The 25405-nt window shown below is 38.8% G+C and overlaps 1 protein-coding gene across 1 annotated transcript in view; it reads right to left on the bottom strand.

Moving 5' to 3' along the window:
* Window positions 1-25405, bottom strand: part of MYOM1 (myomesin 1) — a 104931-nt gene that overhangs the window by 33838 nt on the left and 45688 nt on the right. The window contains exons 4-16 of the mRNA XM_077184563.1: window positions 22427-22564; window positions 18022-18232; window positions 16927-17084; window positions 13281-13373; window positions 12302-12390; window positions 12122-12181; window positions 10551-10715; window positions 9807-9968; window positions 6504-6645; window positions 4125-4324; window positions 2529-2585; window positions 2034-2158; window positions 232-415 (exon numbers count right to left, since the gene is read on the bottom strand). Of these exons, the coding sequence (XP_077040678.1) occupies window positions 232-415; window positions 2034-2158; window positions 2529-2585; window positions 4125-4324; window positions 6504-6645; window positions 9807-9968; window positions 10551-10715; window positions 12122-12181; window positions 12302-12390; window positions 13281-13373; window positions 16927-17084; window positions 18022-18232; window positions 22427-22564 (1784 nt within the window). The remainder of the gene's footprint in view (window positions 1-231; window positions 416-2033; window positions 2159-2528; window positions 2586-4124; window positions 4325-6503; window positions 6646-9806; window positions 9969-10550; window positions 10716-12121; window positions 12182-12301; window positions 12391-13280; window positions 13374-16926; window positions 17085-18021; window positions 18233-22426; window positions 22565-25405) is intronic.

Below are 25405 nucleotides of genomic sequence, written 5' to 3'. Positions count from 1 at the left end.
TTGGCATCATTATTTGCAGCTTAATTTCCTTGCCTTGCATCTGTTATTTGACTACATTAAAGGTTGAACAACCCAAACAAAAATTATTTTAGCTAAAGGGAATAAATCACTGACTGCTTTTCATACACTTGAATTATTTTCTGGGCAGCTACCTGCCTGCAGACAAAACAATTACATCACAAACTGGAAAGTTACCATGGAGGTAATTTAATACACTCAACCACAGCTTACCGAGTTTGTCATCCACTACAGTGGCTTCAGTTGCTTCTGAGGGTTCACCAATCCCAGCTGAATTGCAGCAGCGAACTCGGAAGCAGTAGGATTTGCCTTCAGACAAATCAAAAACTGCAAAGCGAGGGGACTTCACAGGGATCTCGGTGTTCACCCTTTGCCAGTCCTCCGTGCCAGCAACACACTGCAGTCAAACCCAGAAACACATTTAGAACAGAAGCATCTGAAGGCTGAGCATCCTACACAACAGGACTTTCTCCCTGGACCACCAAATTCATGTCTGCTGTGGAGAACAGGGAGACACATCCCTTCTTTGGGGCTTTCCACAGAAGGAGCATATTTCAAAGCTTATTATTCTGCCAAATGTTCACTTTCTCCAGAAAACATACATAAAAGTTTACTGGTTTTAATATACCAGAGCTAAACCCTCTCCACTGCATGGAAGTGATGTTATTAACTGTGCCCAGTCTGGACCACTTTCAAAATGAGTTCTGCAGACATTCAGCATTATGCTAAGAGCAAAACCCTAACATTACCACTTTGCTTCTAGATGCTCTTGTGGCATTCTTGGTGTTTTTGGGGTGGCTTTCAGAATTAATAATGATTTGATCCTCATTTTCCAGAAAAAAAAAATTGCAATTAATTTGTGAATTGTTTTTACTTCCGTGGCTAGATCATGATCACTTGTACCACTAATACTAGTGATTAGTTTTTGCTTTGATTTACATTAAATATAATTTCAAGTAAATGGTTCTGGTTTCAGAGGGATTCAAATTCTCATCTGACTATGTGACATTAGTGCTGAGTACTCAGCATGCAATCGATTATTAAAAAGCTTTCTTATATGGAAACTCAAAATTCATATATTCACCCTCTCTAAGGCTGTTGCTAAGTGAAACTCATCTATTTAGACCAGATTTTGTATGAGAGATGGAAAACACATAATGGGAAGATATTTATGTCTCCCTTGATGACACCTCTAGACTGATAGGAAAAAACATTGATAAAAAAGTTTATGAGCCAAGAGATGCTAGAAGGAAGGGTGATGGTGTGAATAATTTTCTAGGCTAGCAGCCATGCAAAAACACCTCAGGAAAGCAGGTGAAATTAAAACTGATTCTGAAAAATTAATTAAAAATTAAAACTGAGATTAAAACTGATTCTGTTCAAATAGATCAGAACGGAAATTTTGTGATCTTTGTTGAGTTGGTGGAGCAAATGTAAAGCTAATGCAGAGGATAAACATGAAAAGGCATCTGGAATAGAAAGTGCTGATGACAAGAAACTCTTGCAAAATTCTTCCATCCAAAATGTTAACAATCTGTCCTGCCAGACAAGCTTAATTTATACAAATTTTATATATATCATTATATATATGATATTATATATTTAATATAATATATGTCTATGATATATATTTATGAGATACTTATATTAAAATAAACATGCATTTTTTACATATATATATATACATACACATATATATATAAAAAGCATGTGACTTTGCTCTGTGCTTTCACATCATAGAAGGAGTTTTATTCTCTCTACTCCAGGTAGGTCAATGACACAATTCAAGAAGAATATTATTGGGTGTGACACATTCTTAATCTACTTTCCTATTTTCCATCTTTCTTTTATTCCTAGTCTATCTTAATCTACAGTTGACAGTTATCTTGATGAACTTCCTATCCTTGCCCTAATTTGCAGATCTCAGAAATGAGAGTTAACCAAAGGTCCAGAAGAGATGACAAAACAAATGTAAACTATTGCCACAGCATGATCCTGATTTTGCCTAATTTTACCTTTTCCACAAAGTACATGATACCCTCATGGCCCCGCTGTCCAGGAGGTTTCCAGCTAAGCACAACATAGTTCTTGGTGGCCTCAATAACTTGGAGGTCTGTGGGGGGACCAGGAACAACACCCTCTGAAGGACAGGGAAGAATAGGAAAGGGAACTTGATTTTAGTTATTCTGGTTTTGTCTCAGAATTAGCATCATAGTTAAAAATAGGACTATCAATATACCTCAGCACTTAATCTTTTTTTTTTTAATGTAAATTTAAAAGTATTTTAAATATTTGGTTTAAATTTCCTTCTTTTAATTCTAGGCATGATTTTGTTAGGTTCTGAAGATTGAAACTTCACCTCAAAAACAAAGTTGTTGAGTTATTCAAGGTCAAGTGACTCTCAGAACAACAAACTTTGGGTGTGTGCCAAAGTCCACTGAACTCAGGGCTTTCCTAATTACTGAACCAGCTTCACATTAGACATTTGTAGGCAAAAGGGCTGTGTTTACCTGCAGGTTCTTCCTCAGTCACAATAATCTGTCCCGTCCAAGGAGCAGAAGGGTGACCTAAAACAAATGTCAGAGATAACACAATGAGAACAATGAGAAAACTGACTCTCTTGGTTCAAAACTAACAATTGCAAGATCCCCGTGAGCTCCATTTTTGGTGAATGCCGTGGCTGTTGCTCATGTACCAAGCTAGTTACCCAAGCTAGCTGTAGGTTTACCAGCTTGAATATTGAGAGCAGCTCAGCTTTTAACATATCTAGAAAATCCACTGAAACATCTATTCCTTCCTGAAATGTCACTGAAATCTCCTAGGTGACAAGCGGAGGTATTTGGTTCACTCAGCTCATAATTTTCAGAGAATTAGTTTCAGCTTTATTTTCCATCCTCTATTCCTTTGGTTTAACAGTTCACTTATTAAAGGAACAGCCAAATTCCTGCAGGCTGCATCTTGTCTCTTTTTTAACCACTTTCTCTCATATTACCAGCTTGTAAATCATGGGTCACAGTCACAAACAGTAACAGCTCAGCCTGACTCAGCATGTCCACTTGATGAACTTGGGTGTCTCTCTGAGGAACCAATATGTTAACACACTATTGCAGTTATGCAGCTTTCAACCAGGTCAGTGCACTTTCAGAGATAATTTTTGCAAATGCTGCTCTCCACCTTCACATCCTTCACCTTCCATTGGCTGATCTGATTTGGAGATGAAAGAAGAGAAGAAGCAAGTGGGGAGAAAAATTATGAGGGATGAGAGGAGGAGATATAGCAGAAGAACTCTCTGCCCTCCCCAGGCAGGGTTTCACATGTCTGCCTGAGTGCAATGTTTCTTGGCAATGCCAAGTCTCTTCCCTCTGGCCTTGTGTTTTATCTTGAATGGAAACCTAGATCATCTGGCCGCAGCACTACACACAGTAGCTCATACAAGCGATGGGAGCGCTGTAGCTTTGTGTACAATGCCCCTTCACATTGGACCATTTTAAATTGTAAAACTTCAGAAACATGTAGAAATAGATTTTGAATAGAAGTAGAAATTTATTTTAAGGATATGATTGTGCCATATGCATAGAGAGGTGGGTTTGGAAGCAAAATGTCTGAGACATTGTGAGGCCACAGGAGAAACATCCTTGACTTGTAAATGCTAACCTTGAAGCAGAGAGACTGGGATCTGTTGGGCTGTCCTGGGGTCATTCTGATGTTATTGCAAGACTTAGATTGTCACACAAGAACAGCATCAGCCACCCTTGTCTGTGGCTCAGAGAGAGACTATTCACAGGATCTGTTCAGCTGTTTTGTTGGCTGAACAAAAGCAAGTCTCTCCAGGCAATTAAACTCTCCTGTGTCTTTCCCCCCCTTCCTGCAAGTTTGGAGCATAGCACTGCAGTCAGCCAAAGTAATTTCAGCAGATAGAACACTTAGTGCAAAAAGCACTGAGATGATTTCTTCTTGGCAAAGCTGTCTCCAAAGGATATTTTAGCTTTGCATTGCTCCCTCTGGTGGGACTTTGAAGGCTTATGAGTTGATAGTCTTAATTTTTTTTTTTTAATGAGTTGAGACTTCTTAAACCTCTCATGCAACCTGTAAAAAGCACATCTTACTTCTAAGCCTGGCTCTGTCTGCAGGATCCAGAGCAGCCACAGGCTCTGACACCCGGGATGGCAGGCTGACACCAGCCTTGTTCACAGCTCGGACTCGGAAAATATAGGAACGGCCTTCGATCAGACCAGTGACAGGAAAACGAGCAAACTTCACGGGATTCTCGTTGCACTGGGTCCAGTGGGAGGTGCCAACCTCACACCTGAAAAACACAAACAGCGAGAGCAGTGCTGGGAAGGGAAAAACATGAACTCAGGGTACCCCCACGCCTTTGCAGCTTCACCATCTGTTCGTGCTCATTGCCTGGTCCGCACCAGTTCCTCAGCAGAATTATATACTGGTGACATCAAAGCAGCTGCACCAGGGTGTCAGGCTGAAGCACCAGCTGGGCATGCACTAAATCCCTCACAGCTGCATCCCTTCTTTCCTGAACTGAAAAAGGGATAAGAGCAGACTCACTTCACTGTTTAAACCCTCCAAAGTACGCTTAGGGAGTGTCAGCTTTGGCTCACTTGCAGGGACAGGAAATATGCGTCCCTTGCAGCTGCCAGAAGGACACTGCTTCATCCTTCCTGCACAATGCTGCACTGTACATCCCACAAGATGCTGGGCTTCATGGGGTGCAGAGACCCCCACTGTGAGTTCTGGAACCAGCCCAGCACAGAGATAGCTGTGAATGGGGTTAAAGTGGGGCACTCGGTCAGGCCCTGCTTCAGAGACCAGACCACTGGGGCTGCCAAGGGAGCCTGTGATGCACAATCCCTACAGTGACAGGGCCCGGTGTGGTGCTGCTGGTCCCACACCTGTGAAGCCTCACACCCATCAGGAAGATGGTCTATAGCAGAAGGAAGATATGAGAGTAGCCACTTCACTGAGGGAGGCAGAAGAAGCCTGTGGTGATGGCTTCCCTGTATCCAGCAACATGGTCAACAGAAACGTGACCTTTCAGCTTGGAAGAGACTATCTGGTGAGATATCTGCCAAAGAGAAGGGTACAGCTCCTACCCAGATTTCTTGGTACATGCAAGAATCTCTCCTGAGAATTGTTACCATCCCACTCAGGGTGGTTTCGTGGTTCTTATGTCTGCTTGGGGTGAGGGATGCCCAAGCTTTGCTTCTACCATTAGCAGACCATTAGCTTCTACCATCCTACAGACCAGTCCTACTGGCTCGCCCACAAGGCAGTTAGGGGCTACCCTGGCTGAATATTTGGGTCCTTAAATACCTTTAGTGGGATCCAACACTGGAGAGCAGTAACACAGCTTTGAATTTGGGAGCAAATGCAGAATAAACAAGGTGAGCACAACAGAAAAAGCAAAATGCCATTTCTCTTGCAGTTACCTCAGTGCTAATATTCCTCAATAGCCTAGTTTTAAAATGAGGTATTCTTGTTCAGAGTCTAGTCCTGGCTTTTGTTTAGGATTTTTCAATGAACGTTAAAGAGCCATAGCTTAGATCTAGCAGAGCATTGTTACAGCAGTGACTGGCACTCAAAAGTTATCAAAACAGTAAATGTAACACTCAAATACAACTTTTGTTGTATTTGAGTGTTACATTTATTTCACAAAGCAATACCCTCTTTTTACAGAGATATACTTTATGCATATTCAGAGGCATAATATAATGGCATATACACACACACACACACACACACACACACACACACATATATATATATATATATATTTGAGTGTTTTTTACATGCATTTGAATAAGCCCAGAGGAACCTCATATGAGGGACTCTATTACTGAAATTCAAACAAATATTACCAGCACTGAAAATCACTTCAGGTCTCAAAATGCTGACCTAATTTCTAAAATCATAGGCTTCTAGGATCCTGCCACCTCCATGTGTAACACATGGGGGTTTCATATGGATCATTTCCATGAAGCTTGTGAATCTAAGGGCTGCAATACCAACAGCATTTGGGAAAGAAATCCAAGTCCCTTTGAGATAATATTTTGCTTTGTGATGCATAGTAACTATTAGGAGAAAGGCAAGAGAGCCTTCATACTGCAGGGGCCACAGCTGCCTGATGCAGAACTCTCCAACACTACGAAATCCTGAAGGCTCTCATGCTTCAGAGGAAGCAGTGAGGGCTGAGCCTTGCAGATCAGGCAGAATCCTTTCTATGCAATTAAATGAAGCAAGATGTGATTATTTCCATGAAAGTTAGATCAGGGCCAGCCAATCAAAAACAAAAACAAAAACAAACAAACAAAAAACCCCAACAACAACAACAAAAAAATCAGTTTTCTTCTGGCCAGCAACAAGAATGAAAATAACAAACTTGTTTTATCTCATGTTTTTCAATGTGCCTTTAGTTTTTTGAGTTGGAATGAGCAGCAATATGAATTCTCCAGTCCAGCACAGCCACTCACCTGTCAATGAAATATCCAAGGATGGGGTTTCCTCCATCGACAGCAGGTTGCTTCCAGGAGACAATGACATAATCTTTGTTGGCATCTAAGCACTGCACATCTAGTGGTGCACCAGGGGCTCCAGGGATTTCAGCATCAGCATCTATGAGGATGGAGAAATATGTTTGCAAATGTGAATCACAGTTCTTTCATAATTATTAATCTTTAAGGATTAAATTGTGTTCCTAGTGACTTTAAAAAAGTATTTTCTTTTATACTGCTAGTGTTTTTCTAGGTTTTGGCCTTCCTTTGTAACATTTACAAATGTTACAGCATACTGCAAATGTAATTCACCTAGACATTTTAAATCAAATTAGTACCATGCATTCTGGTTAAGGAGCTGCAAGAGACACTGTTGAACTAAAAACTTAGCAGCCAGGCAATAGTTGAATTAAAAGTATTCATGCACTGAATATAACAACACTGAATTAAATGTCTCCACTTATAGTCCTTTATTGTTTGATTTTGGTTGGCCGTGAACAGCAAAGGTACCAAAACCTTTTGAAGGTTAATTATATTACATGTACATTATCACTGTGGAATAGAACCTTCATAAGGATAAGTGTAGTGTTCCTTTCAAGTGTTTACCACAAATCTGGGACTGCTGGTGCCACAGGGCCTTGACTCCTGCATCAGCTTCTGGACATGTCTTATCTAAAGCTTTGAAAAATAGAGCATAATGCTGGGTACTGGGGAATTTTTACTGTTTACAAAGAGTGTAATTTATAACATGGTGCAATCTTTGTGTAGAGAAAAATAACCTTTGCAGCAAGATTCTGTGAAAGACTTTCAAATAAGAGATGTTGTTTCTCTGCAGAATAACATCAGTTTGTACAATTGAGAGCTTCTTCAAAAGAAGACCTAAGAGTTATATACCTGAATAAAAAAATTTTGCTAATAAATACTATTCATACATTCCATATAAACCTGAGTTCTCAAAAAGGTCTAATGTTTCAAGGCATTATAGGGTTTTGGTTTACAGTATACAGTAATCCAGATTTTTCATGATTTTGACTTTCATGAAAAAATGCTTTATTAGAGAATTTAATATGCTTCATTAAGTAAAACACTAGTCTTCCTAAAAAAAAAGAAAATCCCAGCAACACTTTGGGGAGTTTTCTCTTTTAGCCAGAGTAACATCACATGGAGCTTTTGAAGCTGTGCCAAAGTTGCTGTGTCCAGGTTCTAATTACAGATACCTTGATGCATTTTTTAAAATGGTAACATACAGAGTAAACCATCCAGTTAACATCACAGAATACTAGGAACATTAATAGTAATAACAAAATGTCTTCAGTGACCTCTTTATGACAGGTTTTAATTGCCTGTATTTACTACTGGACAGAACGTGAGACAACAGTTTATTTCCAAGACAGACTGGGAAACAGCTGGGAGAACCAGCACTGCTGATCAGCTTCTAGGAGGCTAAGATTTCATCCCTGATGGCTTGCTGACAAACGATGACCTGTAGCCATGGCAGAGGAGTCACACATGCTCTGGAAGCTCATCTGAACGTGTGACATTATGAGCCTCCCTTCCATTGATACACTGATTTCTGTGTGTGACACACAAAGACAACTGCCCCAGCTTAAATACCAGAGCTGCCGTTTAAATAAAAGTTGGCAATGAGGAATACAGTAGCCAACCAAGATTGTGGGGACCATCTAAACAGGAATGCAGAATATAATTAATGTAGATAGAATTTGGTAAACACACCCATTGGCTAGGAAGATACTCTACTGAAAGGGGTGGTGGGTTCAGTCAGGTCACACCTGTGTTGCCAGAAGATGTAATAGGATTGAGGGTGATCACTTATTTATATGGCAGCACAATGTAAAACAAATAAAGAAGGACAAGTCCTACTTCTTGTCGCAGAAGCTCATTTCAATAGGCTCTTCCTTCAGGTGATGAAAATGTCTGCTTCAGTTGTATTTTCTGGGCAGGTTGTCATCTCACACAGTTTTACTGGACTTGGCAACAAGGAGCCATTCTGGGCATAGTCTCAGAGCCAAGAATTTCCAGAGCCTTTTGAATTAGCATTGCACAGTTCAGCTGCTTTTAGCAGCTGGGACAGATATAGAATCAGCACCACAACGTGATAGCTGTGGCTCCTTTTAAAGAAATAATTTTCAATGGCTATTCAATTAAGTTTTTGATGATACAAGCAAAAAACATTCACAAAAATTACATTTTAATTCTACTCTTCACTGCATAACTTCAGAGAATCACACAGTGGCTGAGGTTGGCAGACAGGTCCAGGTACTGTCTAGTTGAGCCCGTGGCTCAAAGCAGAGTCAGCCAGACTAGGGCTGATTTGACATGGCCCTAGGTTGCCCAGGGCCATGTCAAATCAGGTTTTGGGTGTCTTCAAGGATTCGGACTGCACAGCCTGTCTGGGTAACCTCTTCCAGTGTCTTCTATACTCCTCTCCAACAGGTACACATAGATGAACTCCTCTCATGATCTCTCTTTTCCAGGCTGAACAGTCACAGCTTTCTCAACCTTTCCTCATATGAAAGATGTTCCAAGCCATAAATCACCTTCACATCCCTTCAGTGGCCTCACTTCAGTGAGCCCATGTCGCTTTTGTATGGGGAATCTCAGAACTGGATCTAGCATTCTAGATGAGCCCCACCAGTGCTGAGCAGATGGCAAGGATCCCCTCCTCAGCCTGCTGGCAATGCTTTTCCTAATGCAGCCCCGGATGCCACTGTCCTTGTGACAAAGGCCCATGTTCACCTTGGTCCACCAGGATCCTTCCTGAAAAGCACCTCTGCAGACAGACGCGAGCCTGTTCTGCTGCACGAGATTATGCTCCTCCAGCTGCAGATCTTTGCATATCCATTCCACTGTATTTTTTTCCTGCAGTGTGCATTAGAGAGAACCCCTCCAACTGAGCAGAAAATCTTGATAAAAATAGTGCAGTTTAGCTTGCAGTGGTATGGTTACAAAAAATCATTTGGAAATTATTACGTGCATTTTTCTTCAGCACTCTGAACATAACACCCTAAATTTCCTCCTCAGAACGTCAATGGAGTTTAGAAGTCTTCAGGCAGATGACACCAAAGCCTAACACATGCATGGATTTTTTTCCAGAGATAGCAACTAGAATGTACATTGCTAGAATCTATCAATAGAAAATAATTATTCTGTTGTGATGGGGGGGTGAGAAGGGGCGGGGGGGGAAGCACCTCAAATATGTGATTTTGGCAAGACGTTTTCCTCAGCTCTGCAGTGAGTTTTGTGCCCAAGAGAGTGGCCTACCTCGAACAAAGACATAACCACTGTACTCTTCATAGTACTCTCCCATCGCCACTCGGAGCGTGTAGAGACCTTCATCTTCCTTGTTTGCATGAGTCAGTGTCAGAGAAGCTCGCTCCCCACTCCACTGCATCTGGACCCATTTGGATGGTGTAATAAGAACACCTAGGAATCAGAGAACTTCATGATAAGCACCAGCAGGATCTACCGAGGAATAGATTCTGAATACAGAGAACATATTGGGATAGATTGGAAATACAAAGGAGACCACTCTTATTACACAACATTCTGTCCTTGAAAACAGGCATAAATAACATCTAATTCTGCCCTTATGACAACTTTGTCTTTGATTTCAAAGCGTTACTTCAGGAAGCAATAGTTTTTTATATTTTATCAGCTGTTACAGAACATTGTGCAACTACTTAAAAAGTATCTTGGCGTACAAACAAATAAATAAATAGTAAAAGCTATATGAGCTTTAAAAATGGGCCACATAGATGTTGGCTCTGATAAAAATGCTTCCAAATTAGATTTTTTTAAGAAATAAAAAATCCATAGAAGACATTTTCACAGTGATTTGTTAGTTTTCTGTGGTTTCACATCAAAACGCTAAGTTATGAAACAATTCTTGAATTGTTGAAAACGAGAAAATATTTTCATTGGAAAACCTGAGAAAGGCATGACCAAATCATAACAATAAGATGTACATGAAAGAAATTTCTATTTCTTCTTGTCAAACATTCTCACCATTTCTGTACCACTCAATGTCTGGTTTGAAGCGCTTGATATCAGGATTGATGACAACTGTGCAGCCCAGACTCATTGTTTCGCCTTCTCTCCCAAAGGCTACATCAAACTTGTCGACAAAGCTGATTTCAAACCTGGAAGCATAGCCATGAGGGGTAACGGCAACTGTACAAGAGAAAAAAAGTATCTGGTTTTCTTTCCTTCTGTGACAAGAGTAGGAAGAAAAATTACTCAGGGATTATGAATACATTCACAGGTAAAGTTCAAGGTATAAATAGGAACAATATGTATATTAAGTCATCATCTTCAGAGGCAATTGCAGCATTGAATAATCCAAGTCCTTTCTATTGCAGAGAATTGACTATTTCTTCATTTGTACAGCTCTAGTTCACACAGCTACTTCTTTTTAGCAGGGAGAGGTTTCTACAGAATTTAATTTCAGAATTTTCAAAATTTCTAATCCAATGTTTTATCATAAGGTTTGTTTTATAACTGAAAAATATTTCTATTTGTGATTAATTATTTGTTCAGGTCAAGTTGATCTTTAGTTTATATAGTTCTTTTCTTTCCCCATTTTAACTCTTTGCTCTATCTCAGAGCAGTCATGTGTTCACTCAGCCTTTGTTTTTGGAAGATAATAAGCCTTTGTGGGGGCTACTGTTAACAAAAAAGGGTAGCCCTTCTTTCTTTCTTGTTTCTACCCTTGTTCCTGAATTTATCTTTTTGGATGCTGTGTCCCCCAAGTGGTGCAGTTTTTCAGACAGAATATCCTAAATGCCTTTCACTTGTACTGCACATACACAGCACAGGTGCTTCCATGTTTGTTTTGAAAACAGCTCAGTTGATAAAAAATAAGGTCACACTTTACTCAACTACTCAACTAGCCTACAGTGATAACTTTCCCTCTTCCTGTGATCAATGAATATATGCAAATCGTGATCTTTCTTTCCCATAAAGAAGTGATAGAGCCCAAATTTTATTGGAAATATATGGAAGTGTCATCTGTCAGACGTTTCATAGGTTTCCTGAGGCACCTTCATCCACATGGCATATGTGGGTGGATTGTCTTACCATCATGGAAGCATGGATGCCATATTGTTAAAATGTGAGGTTCTCAGGTTAAACAAACTACAATTTTTACTTTGATACATACTAAAATTGTCTAATTGGGTTCTGGATATTTAATCCTTTCTATGCATTTTCTGTTCATTTTCATAGCTTATGAAACCACATAAGCAGCAGATCACAATTAAGTCACCCACTCTGTGTATGGCACATGCTTCCTCATGCCATGTTTTACATATTGCAAAGGAGGAAGTGGTTCTCTCTTTGACAGATTCTATTTCATAGTGAAGTGCAATATTAACAGGATATTTCTTATATAATCCAACAGACCTAGAAGGCAAGGCCATTTCCCCCCACTAATGAGGCTAACGCCATCCCAAATTGTAGAGATTTACACCCTTGTAAATCAGACCTGCTTCTTTTTAAAATAATGTTACTAAGTACTCTGCTTAGTCATGATGTCACAACTATAAATGGAAGTGTCAAAGAAACATATTGTGACTTACATGGAGAGAGGGAAAGATTTCTACTGTGCAAAAGACTTGCATCAATTTCTCCTTTGTACCCTACACAGAAAAAGACAAAATGTCACTACCGCGAAGAGGCAAAGGCTCTGTGAGCCACAAAACCAAAACTGGTAATGTGCATTTTAATAAAAACCTTGAAGGAAATATTTTGCAACCTACTCTTTACCACAAGGGAAGCATAAACTGAAACTTCTCCTTTAACATTCATAGCAGAGGCATGATACTGGGCAGTGTCGTCAAATTCACATCTGAAATGATAAAAATGATTAGGCAGAGCACCCAAGCACTCCTTGGCATAGCCTCTCTGGTGTTTTAGATTAAGAAAACCCTCATAAATCTGGGTAAAATCTATAAAGTAAAACCTTGGGAGACAGACACACTAGACACTGGATTGATTGTAGCCAATAGGTTTTTCTCAATGTTAAACCCCAGTGTTTGAAATAAATGTCTCTTTCCAAATATCACTTACAGGTTTGAAATTGAGAATACAGCATAAGTAGGAAAAATTATCTGATAATATTCATTGTTAATTTACTGTCTTCTATGAAGAGATGCCTAATATGGAACTTGTAGGAATGGTAGGTTCCATAAAATATTTTCAAAGGACACCTTCCAGTAAAAAATCATCAAATCCAGGTTGTTGTTGATTAGGACTTATGTTTTCAATATTTTAATGCAAAGGAAGTGCAAAAATTTCCCACTTGGAAGATGAGTACTGTTAAAGATCTTTCTTGTACATAAGTGAGGACATCTCTGTTCTATTCCTCATTTCAATAAGAATTGTGAACTTTGCTATATTTGAAAAACAGTTAATTCACATATTTTACATGTTTAATTGTACTCATCAAGCAGATGGAAAAAGTAATCATAGATGTCCCACTTTTCTGACTCTGCCATAAACAGAATATCCAGATAAATAATCCAGATAAATAACTCAGGTAAATTGCATGTCCTCTACTGAGGTAAACCAGAACTGCTTCAACATTTAGAAGACAGCATTCACCACAGTTGATATCTCTGATATTACCTGACTTGATATCTCTTACATCCCCAAGAGGTATATTCACATTTTGCAGCTCTCATTCTATTGCAACATTTCAGGTAAAGTTGTTTGTTAAATTATTTAATATTTCCTTACTCTGTAATCTCCAGGGAGTGCAGCCCATACCGACTTTGAATAATATACTTGCCAGGGTGAGCCTGCACATCAATGGGCACATTATTCTTGTACCTATGGAAAAGCAAAGAAGAAGTATGTCACAGAGACAAGTCATTCTATACTTTAAAAGGTCAACTGCTTGATATTTAAAGTAGAACATCAGTAGAGCATCATCATTTCTCCTTGATAAACTGTAGTCTAACTCCCTGGGAAGACATGACATATCTTTGGAAGTGTAACTTTTCTCTCTTTTTCTTTGACATGCCCCAGGTAGATTTTATTCTCAAATTGAAAGAAGAAAATAGTCTTGAGTGGGATGAAAATCAGCTCATATTACCATGAACTTCATATTGCCACTTGTAAAAGAAAGGAGGAGTCACATGAGCAACACCTCAGAGTTTTGTAAATGGCAAATAAAAATTTTGTAGCCTCCTTACTTACTAGCTATCATAAAAATTTTGTTTGGTTTGCTTATTTTACCTACTTTAAAAACTTTTATATACACAAAAAAAGTCAGGTAAAAAGTTAACTTTTTTCTTTACTTGCAACTTAACAGGGTTAGACTGGAATACACTATGAGTGTTTTTGGCACAGGTGTATCTTCAGGTAGGAAAGGTTTACTGTTCAAAATTCCCAGTTGTTCCAGTTTGAAGGAATGAATGAACCAGTGCTGATCATTGGTGAACTAGTACTGCTAATTTCAGAATTTATACAAACACCTTGAGACTCATAGTGGAAGAACAGTGGTGCATGATAAATTATTCCTCTTCAATTGCTGCATAAAATGTCACTCATTCTGGATAATACACAGTGTAACCAAGTAAATGTTTGTCTGAATCCTCTCTTAAGCAGGCACTGGAAATATGGATAAAACTGGCAATAGAATTCTAATAAATAAATTGCACTCTGAATTGTATTCAGTACATTTGGCACTGATTTGAGGTCCATAAAGAAAAAATGCTTCCCAAGAGAGTGTCATACTTTACATAGCTTTCTCTCTTCATAAGGTGTATTATATAAACAAAATGAAATTATAAAAGATGATAGATAAAAGCATCTTTTACTCTGATGTAGCTTAAATAAATCTTTATTCTCACAACAGATAGCCAGACAAAGAAGTTTGCTTTTTCATTTCAGATTTTATATTTTAAACCTTTCATGATTTTCAGTCAGAAAAGGGAACTGGTCTCATGTCTGTGGCTTGCCCCACTTCACCAAACAAATCAGTAATTAACGATTTTATTTTCACCAAGAATATGATCAGTTAAATATGTCTCAAGCTGAAGCTATATCCACAATAAATCTGAAGAATGTCTTTCAGCACCATCAGTGTTGTACAATAAAGAATATTTCCCTGACTACAAATATTTGGGCATAGTAATACACTGAGGGTTTTCCAAGTGCTTAAGTGAGTAAGGACCGTAAACCCTAATGCTTTTTATCCTCATCTTCCTCTCAGTAAAATGCCTATGAAAAGGGACTCAGTGCAGGGCAGTACTCTCTATTCTGCACATCAATCATTTGCAGAGATGCCTGACCTCATTACTCTATTATCCTGGGTTAGGCAATGAATAATACATGAACCCAGCAAGAGTAATACATTCCCACTCTTCACCTCATCTGTGAGCTGGTGCCCCCCAGACTGAACTGCCTGGGAACATCAGGGCATCTTTATATTACTTCTAGTGTGTAAAATATTTTAGAAAATAGAATAATGCCATCAGTTCTTAATATTTTCCAGGGCATATGAAATTATGTAAACAGGACTTAGCTCCACAGTATCTTTAAATTTTCTCCAAAGGGCTGGGCAACTTTTGGATCCTATGGCAGCAAAGTTATTTGGTGGCATGGGGTGCTGTGCAGAATCAAGCTTTTACTGGGTCATGCCAGCAGCAAGAAGACTTTCACTTCTTTTGTCTTCATTATCAGGTTAGTAAAAAGTAATTGATCCAATTTTTGTTTATTTATATTCATCTATAGAAAGAATAGGACTCATGTTAGAAGGACCACTTGTTATTTCTGGAAATGCAAATTCCAGAGCAGCCAAGTCATTAGCTAATGTGGGACTGCAACCTCTCACTGTCATTAGGCACTGATAATTTATGCTTTCTGCTACTGGTTTCAAATGTCCTGGGCTTTCCATATGCTTTTTTTTTCCAGGGGAGTAAGAACAGCTGCATCAGGCAGGTTTTCTTTAGAGAGAGACCATAAAGCTTTATAGATTTTCAGGCACAGCATGAAAAGGTCTTCATTACTTATAGAAAGAATGACTGTTTGCAATATTCTACTGACATTTTGTTAGAAAGGCTGAATGAAAGCTGACAGATCCAGGTCAGCACTGTTCTATATCTTAGAGCAAAAACACCTGCTGAAAAGGATGTGATCTCTTTTTCTTTTTATTTTTTTTTCCATTAGTAGCCTGTGGCAAACTGAAATCCCTTTGGAATTCAGATGTACAGTAAAATGATGTATTAATTTCCACCATCCACATTTAGCACTTAGATGAAAGGCTGGTTCACAGCTGAAGGCTCAGTTTAACCATGTCAGGTTTTGGGGATAAAGTGAATCTCAACCAAAGTGAAAATGACCCAGCTCTTGAATTCTTGGGTAGGATTCATGTTACAGAGCTGGATTACAGCCATGAGCATAGCTGACCATTGCTTATATTCAGCTGAGACCAGATCTGAAGGGTTTGTCTGGAATCCTCTCCAGCTGGAATGTGAACACAGGGCACTTGTAGTCCTTACAGGATAGGAAAGATGTGTCCATGCAGAGCCTGGCTGTCAGAGTCCCAGGAGAGAGATCAGTGACTTTGTGGACTCAGCTCTGGCCTATAAATATACCTCTTAATAGCAATTTTTGACAGGCCCTGAGATTAAGGGTTTTAATACCTAAATAAATGTAGAGTCCCTTACACAATTCAAGTAGCAAATTGCAATATATGATTATTACATAACCTTATGATATAGTAGATGTTCCCCTTCCAACTCAGCATATTCTGCAAAATTTTCCAATACTTCCAAAGTTTTCATTTTATTTGGATGGTTTCAGATCTACCTGAAGTCACTGACTCCAAACACTGACAATGTGTCTGCTATGAACACATCATCATTACTGAGATTTCACAGCATCATCAGGATGGAGATTCACCACTATGACTGCTCAGCTGCCAAAAAGTTTGCTCTTGACCAAAGCTTCAAGGATGTTAGTGTCATTTGCAGAACTAAACTCAAGTATTTGGAAAACATTTTCAAAGATAGTATGATAAATTAAACTGCTATTTTTCCTCATCATTGACAGAAGGAATATATTTGATGTCTCTACCAAATAAAAAAAAGTTCATTTATTCCTAGTGCTGTTACACAAATATTTTAAATATTATCCTATTAGTTGATTTATTATAATAATTATATAAGTATTTGTGTTGTTATTATTATTACTTCATTTTAATATTTTGCTCTTTTTCTGTACAATGTGACGTGAAAGGTCTTTGACAGGCCTGCCATCAGTACCTGATTTTTTTCTTAGTTTAACTTATATCTTTCCAGAAAAATTACTACATTTACTGAGATAACTTCAGATTCTGGTTAAGTAGTGACTTTCAGTGCCAGAGATACAAACTTACCACGTAACACGGGGTTCTGGCCAGCCAGCCACTGAACAATTAAATCTAACATTTTCCTTTTCCCAGATGGTGTGGGATCGAGGCTCAATGATAAACTCAGGAGCATGTAAGAGTTTATCTTGATTCAGCTTTCTATGGAATGCCTGAGTCTCTTCTAGCTGGAAAAGAAACACTTTATTATACACTTGATTATAGCAGCAGTTAGAAGTGCAAATTATTAATACCAAACCAAACCAAACAAAACAAAAAACCCCAAAAAACAAACAAACAAACAAAAAAAAACCCAAAAAAAACCAAAAAAAAAAAAAAAAGAAAAAGGCAAAACCCCCTGAAATTTTTATTTAAACATTCAGGCACACTTAATGTGTTTATTTCACCTGGACACAGAAAATAAAGTTTTCATTTTCCAGAAGTTCTCCGTCCAAACTAAGTAGATTTGATTTTAAAGGGCTTTTCCTCTCAAAACTATTCTAACTAAAATTATATTCCACATTTAATTACTTATTGTTTTAAATACAGAGTGGAAGGTGAAATAGGCCTGAAATTCAGATGTTTTCTGTACTTGTGCTGTAATGCACAAGATCTAGGCTCTAAAGGCTAGATCAAGGACCCTAGGCACCAGGCTTTAGATCTAAAGGTCTAGACTCTCTATGCCTAGATAATCTCTGACAGAACTACTTTCAAACCTTTTCTCCTGACAGGATCTTTCATCCTCCTAAGGTAACTGCTTCAACTGCTTGACTATCCACAGAGCTGGGAAAAACTCCTAATATGGTATAAATCTTCCTTTCTGCAAAAATAATTATTTCTTTTCTGCCCTAACTTTCAAATATATGGAGAATTCCAGGTCCCTGTATTCATATTATTAAAAGAAGATTTTTATAAACAGGGCAATACCAGTTTTCCTTAGAATGGTTTCTCAGTACTGGACAGGTTCAAGAGATTTCCATTGAAAATACTTAGGTTAATTACTACCATTATTGTGATTGCCCATGGATTATATCAGGGCAGTGGTGTGCTAGGCACTTTACAAACACCAAACAAAAAAAGACTAATTTTCTTTTCCAGCTTAAGTATTAATTTCTAATCTTTTACCGTTTTCTTCATGGCCACACGTTCAGCAGACTCCCGGATCGCCACTTTCCTTGACTTTTTTTCATGATGTTCCTCTTCAGAAGTTGTCTTGGCCACCTTGCTGACACTAACTCCTTCCCCTGTGGCAAAAAGGTTCCTCTTGGCAACATATGCAGCACTTTCCTTAATTCTCTCTTCTTCAGTGTCTGTGATACCACTGATATTCACTTGTCTGAAAGAATTTTTAGAAATTGGAAAATGCTGAGAACATGTTCCACATGTTTCTACTTGCTACCACATCAGCCACTACAGTGGCCAACACCCTTCTTCTACACCACTCTCCTATGTATTCAAAGCAGAAACATGGAAGGGATTCTGCAGAAAGACTGTCCAAAGTCATGGCCATGTTCAGGGCCTCTCCCTCTAAATATGCCACACACATTTTCAGTTTAAACATTATCCTGCTGTGGCTTTTTAGCTCCATCACTATAAAGATGAGTGTAAGGCACAACCACAGATCTTCAAGGTATTAACTTACAGCTGCAGTGTTTGTAACAGCACTGCCAAAGGGGCAACAGATAATTGTAGCTTTATAGCCATCAATATCCTCATTCATGAATTATTAACCCCCCATCCCACCCTATTCAACTGTAGACAGCAAAAAGTTCTCTTCGTTCACAGAAAGTTCCATCCAATATTGCTATATATGCTACATAATTTGTATATGCTATATAAATTCCATTCTGTATTATCTTTCAGGAAGATAACTATGGATTTTCTTGCAGTCTCCTCTTCAGGCTCTGTACAGAGGTGAGACACAAAGAGCTCTCAGTGGGTGCAATCCTGTTTCCACACTCACATGTAGATGTACTTTTGAAACCATACTGGTTTGGCACTGCCAGGACATTACAGCTGCTGTAGTGGTGCATGCACAATGAGAGTTCCTTGACTTAAGAAGAAGCATCAATATCCTCCTGCTAAATTTAGTTACTGTAAGGGAACATTAGATAGCACACTGAAAACAAACTCTGTTTAAGTTCTCATTAAGTGCCATCTTGCAAGCACTATAGAAACATCACCTCTGTTTCTAGAGTGTACTAAAGCATAGACTCTCTTTTATCATGAAACACTTACTACTACAAAGCAAAAAATAGAAGGAAGAAATTTTTTTTCTGCTTTTTTTTTTTTTTAAGATAGCCAATATTATGCATCTGACAGCACATCTCAATACTAAAAAAAAATTGAATTTCAGCTCAGAATCAAGTGTCCAGCCCCTTACATATGAAGTCAATTGTGTGAGATGCAAGACAGTCAAGCAGTGGAATGCTGTTAACTTAATTACATTTAACAGCTGCTGAAAGGACTAAAAATCTTACTTAACAGCAGAGAGCTTTGACCACCCTCAAACCCAGCTTCCTGTGTTTTAGTCTGCTTTAAGAGGATGATCCTTAAAAAATCAGTGGAATGATAGATTCCTTACACTTAGGCACATCAGATGTCTCCACAAATATCACCTGAAGCTGCAGATTTATGGAAGAGATTTTTTAAAACACTTTTGAAAAAATCAGTATAATGAATATGAATATAGCTTCCTACATTCATTTTAAATGAATCCATGGCATTTTTCTTCAAAGGCAAACTGATACTATTCCCTCCTTAATTACATTAGTTAAGATCTCAGCAACTTCACAGTGTGGACTGGTTCCTCAAGACATTAAGCATCTTTTGGGAGCTGATGAATATCCTCTGACTAAAATAGAACTCATCCTAGTCATCTGCAGTTGTAATCCCCAGATGCTTTTGATCAACAGTATTAAATATTTAGCTTTTCTAATAATTTCTCCCGGTTATAATCTTCCCAGATCAAAGAGAAACATGTTTCCTTAAATGACAAATGCAAAAACCAGCAAATGGTATAATTTAAGAGTGGATTTCACAGTTAAGTTTTACAGTCAAGTCTCAAGGGTTTTCAGTAGAAAATAATTTTCAACTAGATCCAACCAGATCCAACCCCAAATGGCATAGGCAAAATATCACTTTAAGGGTATCTGCCATCTGCATTCCTTTGGCATAGGCTTATTAGTAATTGCAAATAGTTCATGAGCCACATTCAGCAACTTCAGCACTTCTGGCATTACATCAAGCTCTGGGTGTTTTACTGTCTAAAATACTGTCTGCCTGCCCACAATTTTTTCTTGCAAGGATTAGCCCAGGTGTTTAAAAGGTGTTTAAAAGGATCAGTTGCTAAGTGAATAATCTGGGCAAACTATTCTTTCTACAGCAGAACCTGAGGGTTCTGAAGCAGAACCAAATAATGGAAATGGTGACACATCGCTGAAGGTCACCCAGCTCCAACAAACCCACAGAGAGATGACCTTTATAAATAACTATTCCTTTTAACAGCTCTCTGCCTATGGGAAACAACACATCAATTTCACTGGGGAATTTGGGAATGACATATAGCATGCACATGCTTCAATGGGCTTCAGCTGTTATCTTTCAAACAAAAATAAATATCTGAGAGGAATGTGGCATGCAACTTCCACAGTCTTGGCATGTGGTCATGAGCATGATTCCAACAGTGAAAAGCCTAAACCAGATACCATTTCATGTCATGTTGAGTTGAGCACTTGACAGTCATCATATGCTCTTTTTAACTAATTTTAAAAAAAATTTAAAAATCCCAAACCAAAATTTAAAATGTTTGGGTCATTTCAGCGGCAGAAAAGCACACACAGCTTTCTGAATTGCCATAAGCAAAAAGTAAAATTGACACACACAAAAAAAAATCCCCAAAAAACCACCACCACCAAAAAAAATTTAATAGTACCTTTTAATGTAGAATCCTAAACAGGACCCCAAAATATTTTACAGACACAAATAAATGAAGCTACACACCATCACATTGAGTTAGATATTACTGTATGCATTAAAAAATGAAATAAATGAAGTAATTTCTTAATATTTGTTAAGATGTTAACATGATGTGCTAAGATCACAGAGATTTGTAAAAAAGCTAAGTACTAATCAACAGTTGTGTTTTTCGACTATTGCCCAATACTATAAATTTTACTTGTGTAGACTCAACATACAATAAAAAGGAAGGATATTTGTGCTTGAGGGCATGGGAGACAGATGATGGTGAGCTCCAAAACTGCTACATAAGTATAAACACTGGCTGAGAGGCAAAAGTAGTGAGAAGCCTTGAGAATATGTTATCTCAAGTTTTGTGTGAGACTGCCACATTTTTATGTGTTTCTATCACAAAAGATACAGATGAAACTCCAAAGCAATTTTTTAAAAAGGCAGCAGTGTGGTTTTTAATGCTGTTTGGATCAAAGAGCACTGAAACCAACACAGGAATGTACAAGGGGTGAGAAAAAATTACTCTGAGACAGTGGGAGTTAATAAAAAACAAAGCTACTGTTCTCATCACAAAAGCACCACAAATGCTCAGAAGTCCAGAGCAATAACATCCTCCACAGACAAGCTGGAACTCAGGTCACGTGAAACCACAAGTTTGGATATAAAGCAGAACTGCCTTTGGGTGTTGGTGAAGCAGTAGACAGAGAAGCACTGGCTCCCAGAGCAACTTGGATGTGTCCCCTGAAAAAAATGCTGTGCTGCAGAGGAAAGACAGGTTGAAGGGAGGTTTCTCTTCAACCGCAGGTGGGCAAGAAAATTTTTTCCTGGCCTCTAACCAGGAATAATTCTCCACACTACACCCCAGTATGTATTAATCTGAACAAATGACTATGCTGGAACTGCTGGAGACTCCTACTAAAATCACTATGCCATACCCCAAAAAGGGCAGGGGAGCCTCTTTGCTGCTGTTGGTTCTGGCTTCCACATAAAGTTCACATTCAGCTTTACTGAGAACACTGCTGCAGTAAGATGTATTACATCAGTAGTAACCATGCAATAAATACCACCAACACGTGAGATCAGGATGAATCATTACAATGGATTAGAGAAAGCATTTGGTTTTATTCCAGGTTTTCCCTGTGCCAGGACAAGATATTAGCACATTGTTTCATTGTTTCTATGTTTAATGCTTGGTAGGACAGATTTGATTACAGAACAAGTCTTCAAACCAAAAGAATAAGCTGAATAATGTGGACAACATGCTTGCCAGGTTCCCAATAGGCAGGGTTCTAATCATATTTTCATTTCATAGAAAGTGGCCCTGACAATGTGTTCAAAACAAAGTCCAGACACGTAGGGTCCTTTGTCCTGGCTCTGGATGAACAATGTCCAATTTTCTGCCAGTCAGTTGACTTCTCTTTTTCTTTTTATCACTCATATGAAGTGCAAACTATCACCATAAGATCCATGAGTGTAAAGACAGATTAATGGATTTGTTATTTTATAATTTGTCAATAAAATGTCAGAAATAAGATACCAAACAAAATGAAAATGAACATACCTTCCTGTGAATATGGGCACTGAGTAGTCTAAGGCTTCGTTCTCTTTGTCCTCTGATATCAAACTCTGTTTTGCCCTCTTTGCTTTGGGACTCATCTTATAGGATTGATCTTCTATCATTAAGTTGGAATTTTTCAGTCTGAAATAAAAATTATATTGTTAAAATCAGGAAAAAAGCTGCTAAGAAGCACTCAAAAATGCAATTAAAGTACTACAACTTTTTGCTGTCTTGTTTTGTAATCAAGAATTTATAATTTTTAATAGCCACAGTTTCAGAGTTATTAAACACATAACTAAGCGTACTTTTGACAACCCCATCATTACAAACATACCACTTATGCTCCTTGGTATTAAATCTGAATAGATAGAGTAAGCAATATACCTGGTAGCAATGTACTTTTAATAGCTTCAGGGTTGGGACTTGGGAAGATTGTTCAAGTCTCTCTACAGAAATTGTAGGGCACTGCATTGCTCAGAAAGCAGTGTTGCCATTCTCACTGCTCTCCCATACCACTCCAATGGGAAGGGAAGAGTTGACATAGCACAGATAAATGGAGGATGACTGAAAAGGAGGAAGAGCTTCCCCCCCGCCCTGTCCTCACCAGCCTGGGAGGGATTCTGGAGAGCATGAAGCGCATTTGAGGCAATCACTTTAGGTTAATTTTTAGCATAGTTACAAATTGTGTAAACAAAGCTTGAAACACCTGGTCCTCCTTTGCCAAAGCACCACATATCTAATTGCCACATCTATTGAATGTGCTAATTATTTGTCAGCCTTTAAAAAATCCCCAAAGTGTCTATTCACCTGTCTTGCAACATCACCACAGAAAATCACATGTGAGTCTGCTTCTGGTCTGAGGATTTGTCTACACAGTCTGAGCTCCCTGCTTATATGTGCAGATACAGGAGCAGAATGATGGTTTCTTAGCAAGGCTCGTTAGCCCTGACATGTGCCTCTGTCAGGGATAACCTGCTTCCCACACCCTGGATACCTTACACTGGTTACACATACATCAAAACCCATGCTAACACTGGGCCCCTGGGAATGCTTCACATGCATAATGTAATATAATATTATATCCTTGGGCTAATGTTTTCCTTAGGCTGTATCCCTGCAAAAGTACCACCACCAACACAAGAAGAGTGCTTAGTTTCCAAAATACGTGCTAGTAATCTATCCACTGAGACTGTGTGTGAGATGACAAGGATCACTTTCATTCTCCCATCTTTCCTTCCTTCATTTCTTTGTGTCCATCCCTTTGCCCAGACTGAGTTCTCTCCCTGCCCAGTTCCTGTTAAATCAGTCTCCCATTCTCTAGCTCTCTGTCTTAATGTAATTCCTCTGTGCTCCCCAGGTGCCACCATCACCAAGCCTGCAGCACTTCTGCCAAGAGACCCTCAGTACAGGGGGTAGAAGAACCATGCACTGCTTCTCCTTCCTTCCTCCTCTCCCTGTAACCTGCTTTCCACACAAAAGAAGGCACAGCCCGTGAGGGACTGTGGCACACACTGCAGGACTGGGGCCAAGGGTTTTCCATGTCAGGCACCACTGGGTCAGCTCAGGCACAGACCACATCTACAGGAGAGAGATGCTGTGGGCTCTGGGTTTTGACACCAGGCACCAGACCCAGGACAGCCAGGACTCCCTGATTTAACAGGGAGTACAAGGGAGGCAGATCCAGCTTTAGGGACAAAAATCCAAGCAGAAAACGCTTGGGAACAGTCCAGGCAAAGTAAAATAAAAAAGGAAGAGAGAGACACATTGAAATGGGGTGTGCAATGGCCTTACTCCTGGGCTGGACAATGATGTGGTGCAATCACTATAGCAAACCACAAATGCACTGGGAGAACTCATCAAATAAGGGATAAGAAACATGAAAGGCAAATTATTTTCATTACTTTTCTTAATTGAACTAGAGTCTGTAAGGAGCTGCAGATCTTTACTTAGCAGGTGACTTTTATTCCTGTCCTATTTAAAAATGGGTCAAACCTGGAATTTTGACTCTGACAGCCATTAGATTTCCTCAGAGCTTTAGGCTGAACCTGTTAGGAGGCCACTTCATTCCTAGTTGTTTTTAGATCATGAAGGATCACACTACCAATTGAACTTCAATTAAAATGTCTAGAAGTTTTTATTTTCATAAATGTAGTTGAAATGTGGTGAAAATTTCAGCCCAGGCATTTACAACACTGTTAAATCCAGACAAACACATTATTCCTAAAGGAGGGATTGGTCTTGCAGTCAGTTTAGTTTTCATTTAAGGTCCAGATTACACATTCATGCAGGGAATTAATGGGAAGCATATACAGCAGTTCCCATCACTCCTTGCTAGGCATTTTGTTGATATCTTTCCTGTATGGCAGTGGGGATTTTCTATCTTTCCTTTATATCTCTCTAAAACTATTTGAAAAGGCAAGAATAAATTGCTACAGGTTCTGTTTGTTTGGAGACTGTTTTTTCACTCAAACACTCCACATGTTTGAAGTTGAATATCTCACCTTCATGACCATACCACAGCACCCAGCTGATGTTTTCAGAGGGATACCATGAGTCACTCCAAAATGTTCTTTAGAATTACACTGCATAAACCAAGAGATTAGAAAAATAAATTTGAAGCAGCAGAAAATGTTTCTGCTTTCTAAATTCTATCATTTGCTTCTGTTCTGGCAGAGCTAGATGAAGGCTAGGAGAAACATATTCAAATGGAGCTCTTTGCTTGAGAGAATAGGTTAAACACTATTCTGTTATAAGGTTTATTTCCCTGTTTTCCTGTGTTCTTAGTATTTCTTCCTGTGCAACACAAAAACAAAATCCTGCCTAAAACCATTATTTAGGTGGCCCAAAGGAGGACTCTGTTTCTTGAACCAGATTCTAAAATCTTGCCCTTTATATTAAAACGTTCCAACCTTTTACCTGATATGTGGAACAGAATCTCCCCAGAGGAGCAAGAGCAGGGTATCAGTGCTCTCTAGTTTCATA

The sequence above is a fragment of the Agelaius phoeniceus genome, chromosome 1, assembly GCF_051311805.1.
Source record: "Agelaius phoeniceus isolate bAgePho1 chromosome 1, bAgePho1.hap1, whole genome shotgun sequence".
NCBI classification, from domain to species: domain Eukaryota; kingdom Metazoa; phylum Chordata; class Aves; order Passeriformes; family Icteridae; genus Agelaius; species Agelaius phoeniceus.
Note: the sequence above shows the minus strand (reverse complement) of the source record. Positions and strands in the feature narration are given on the sequence as shown.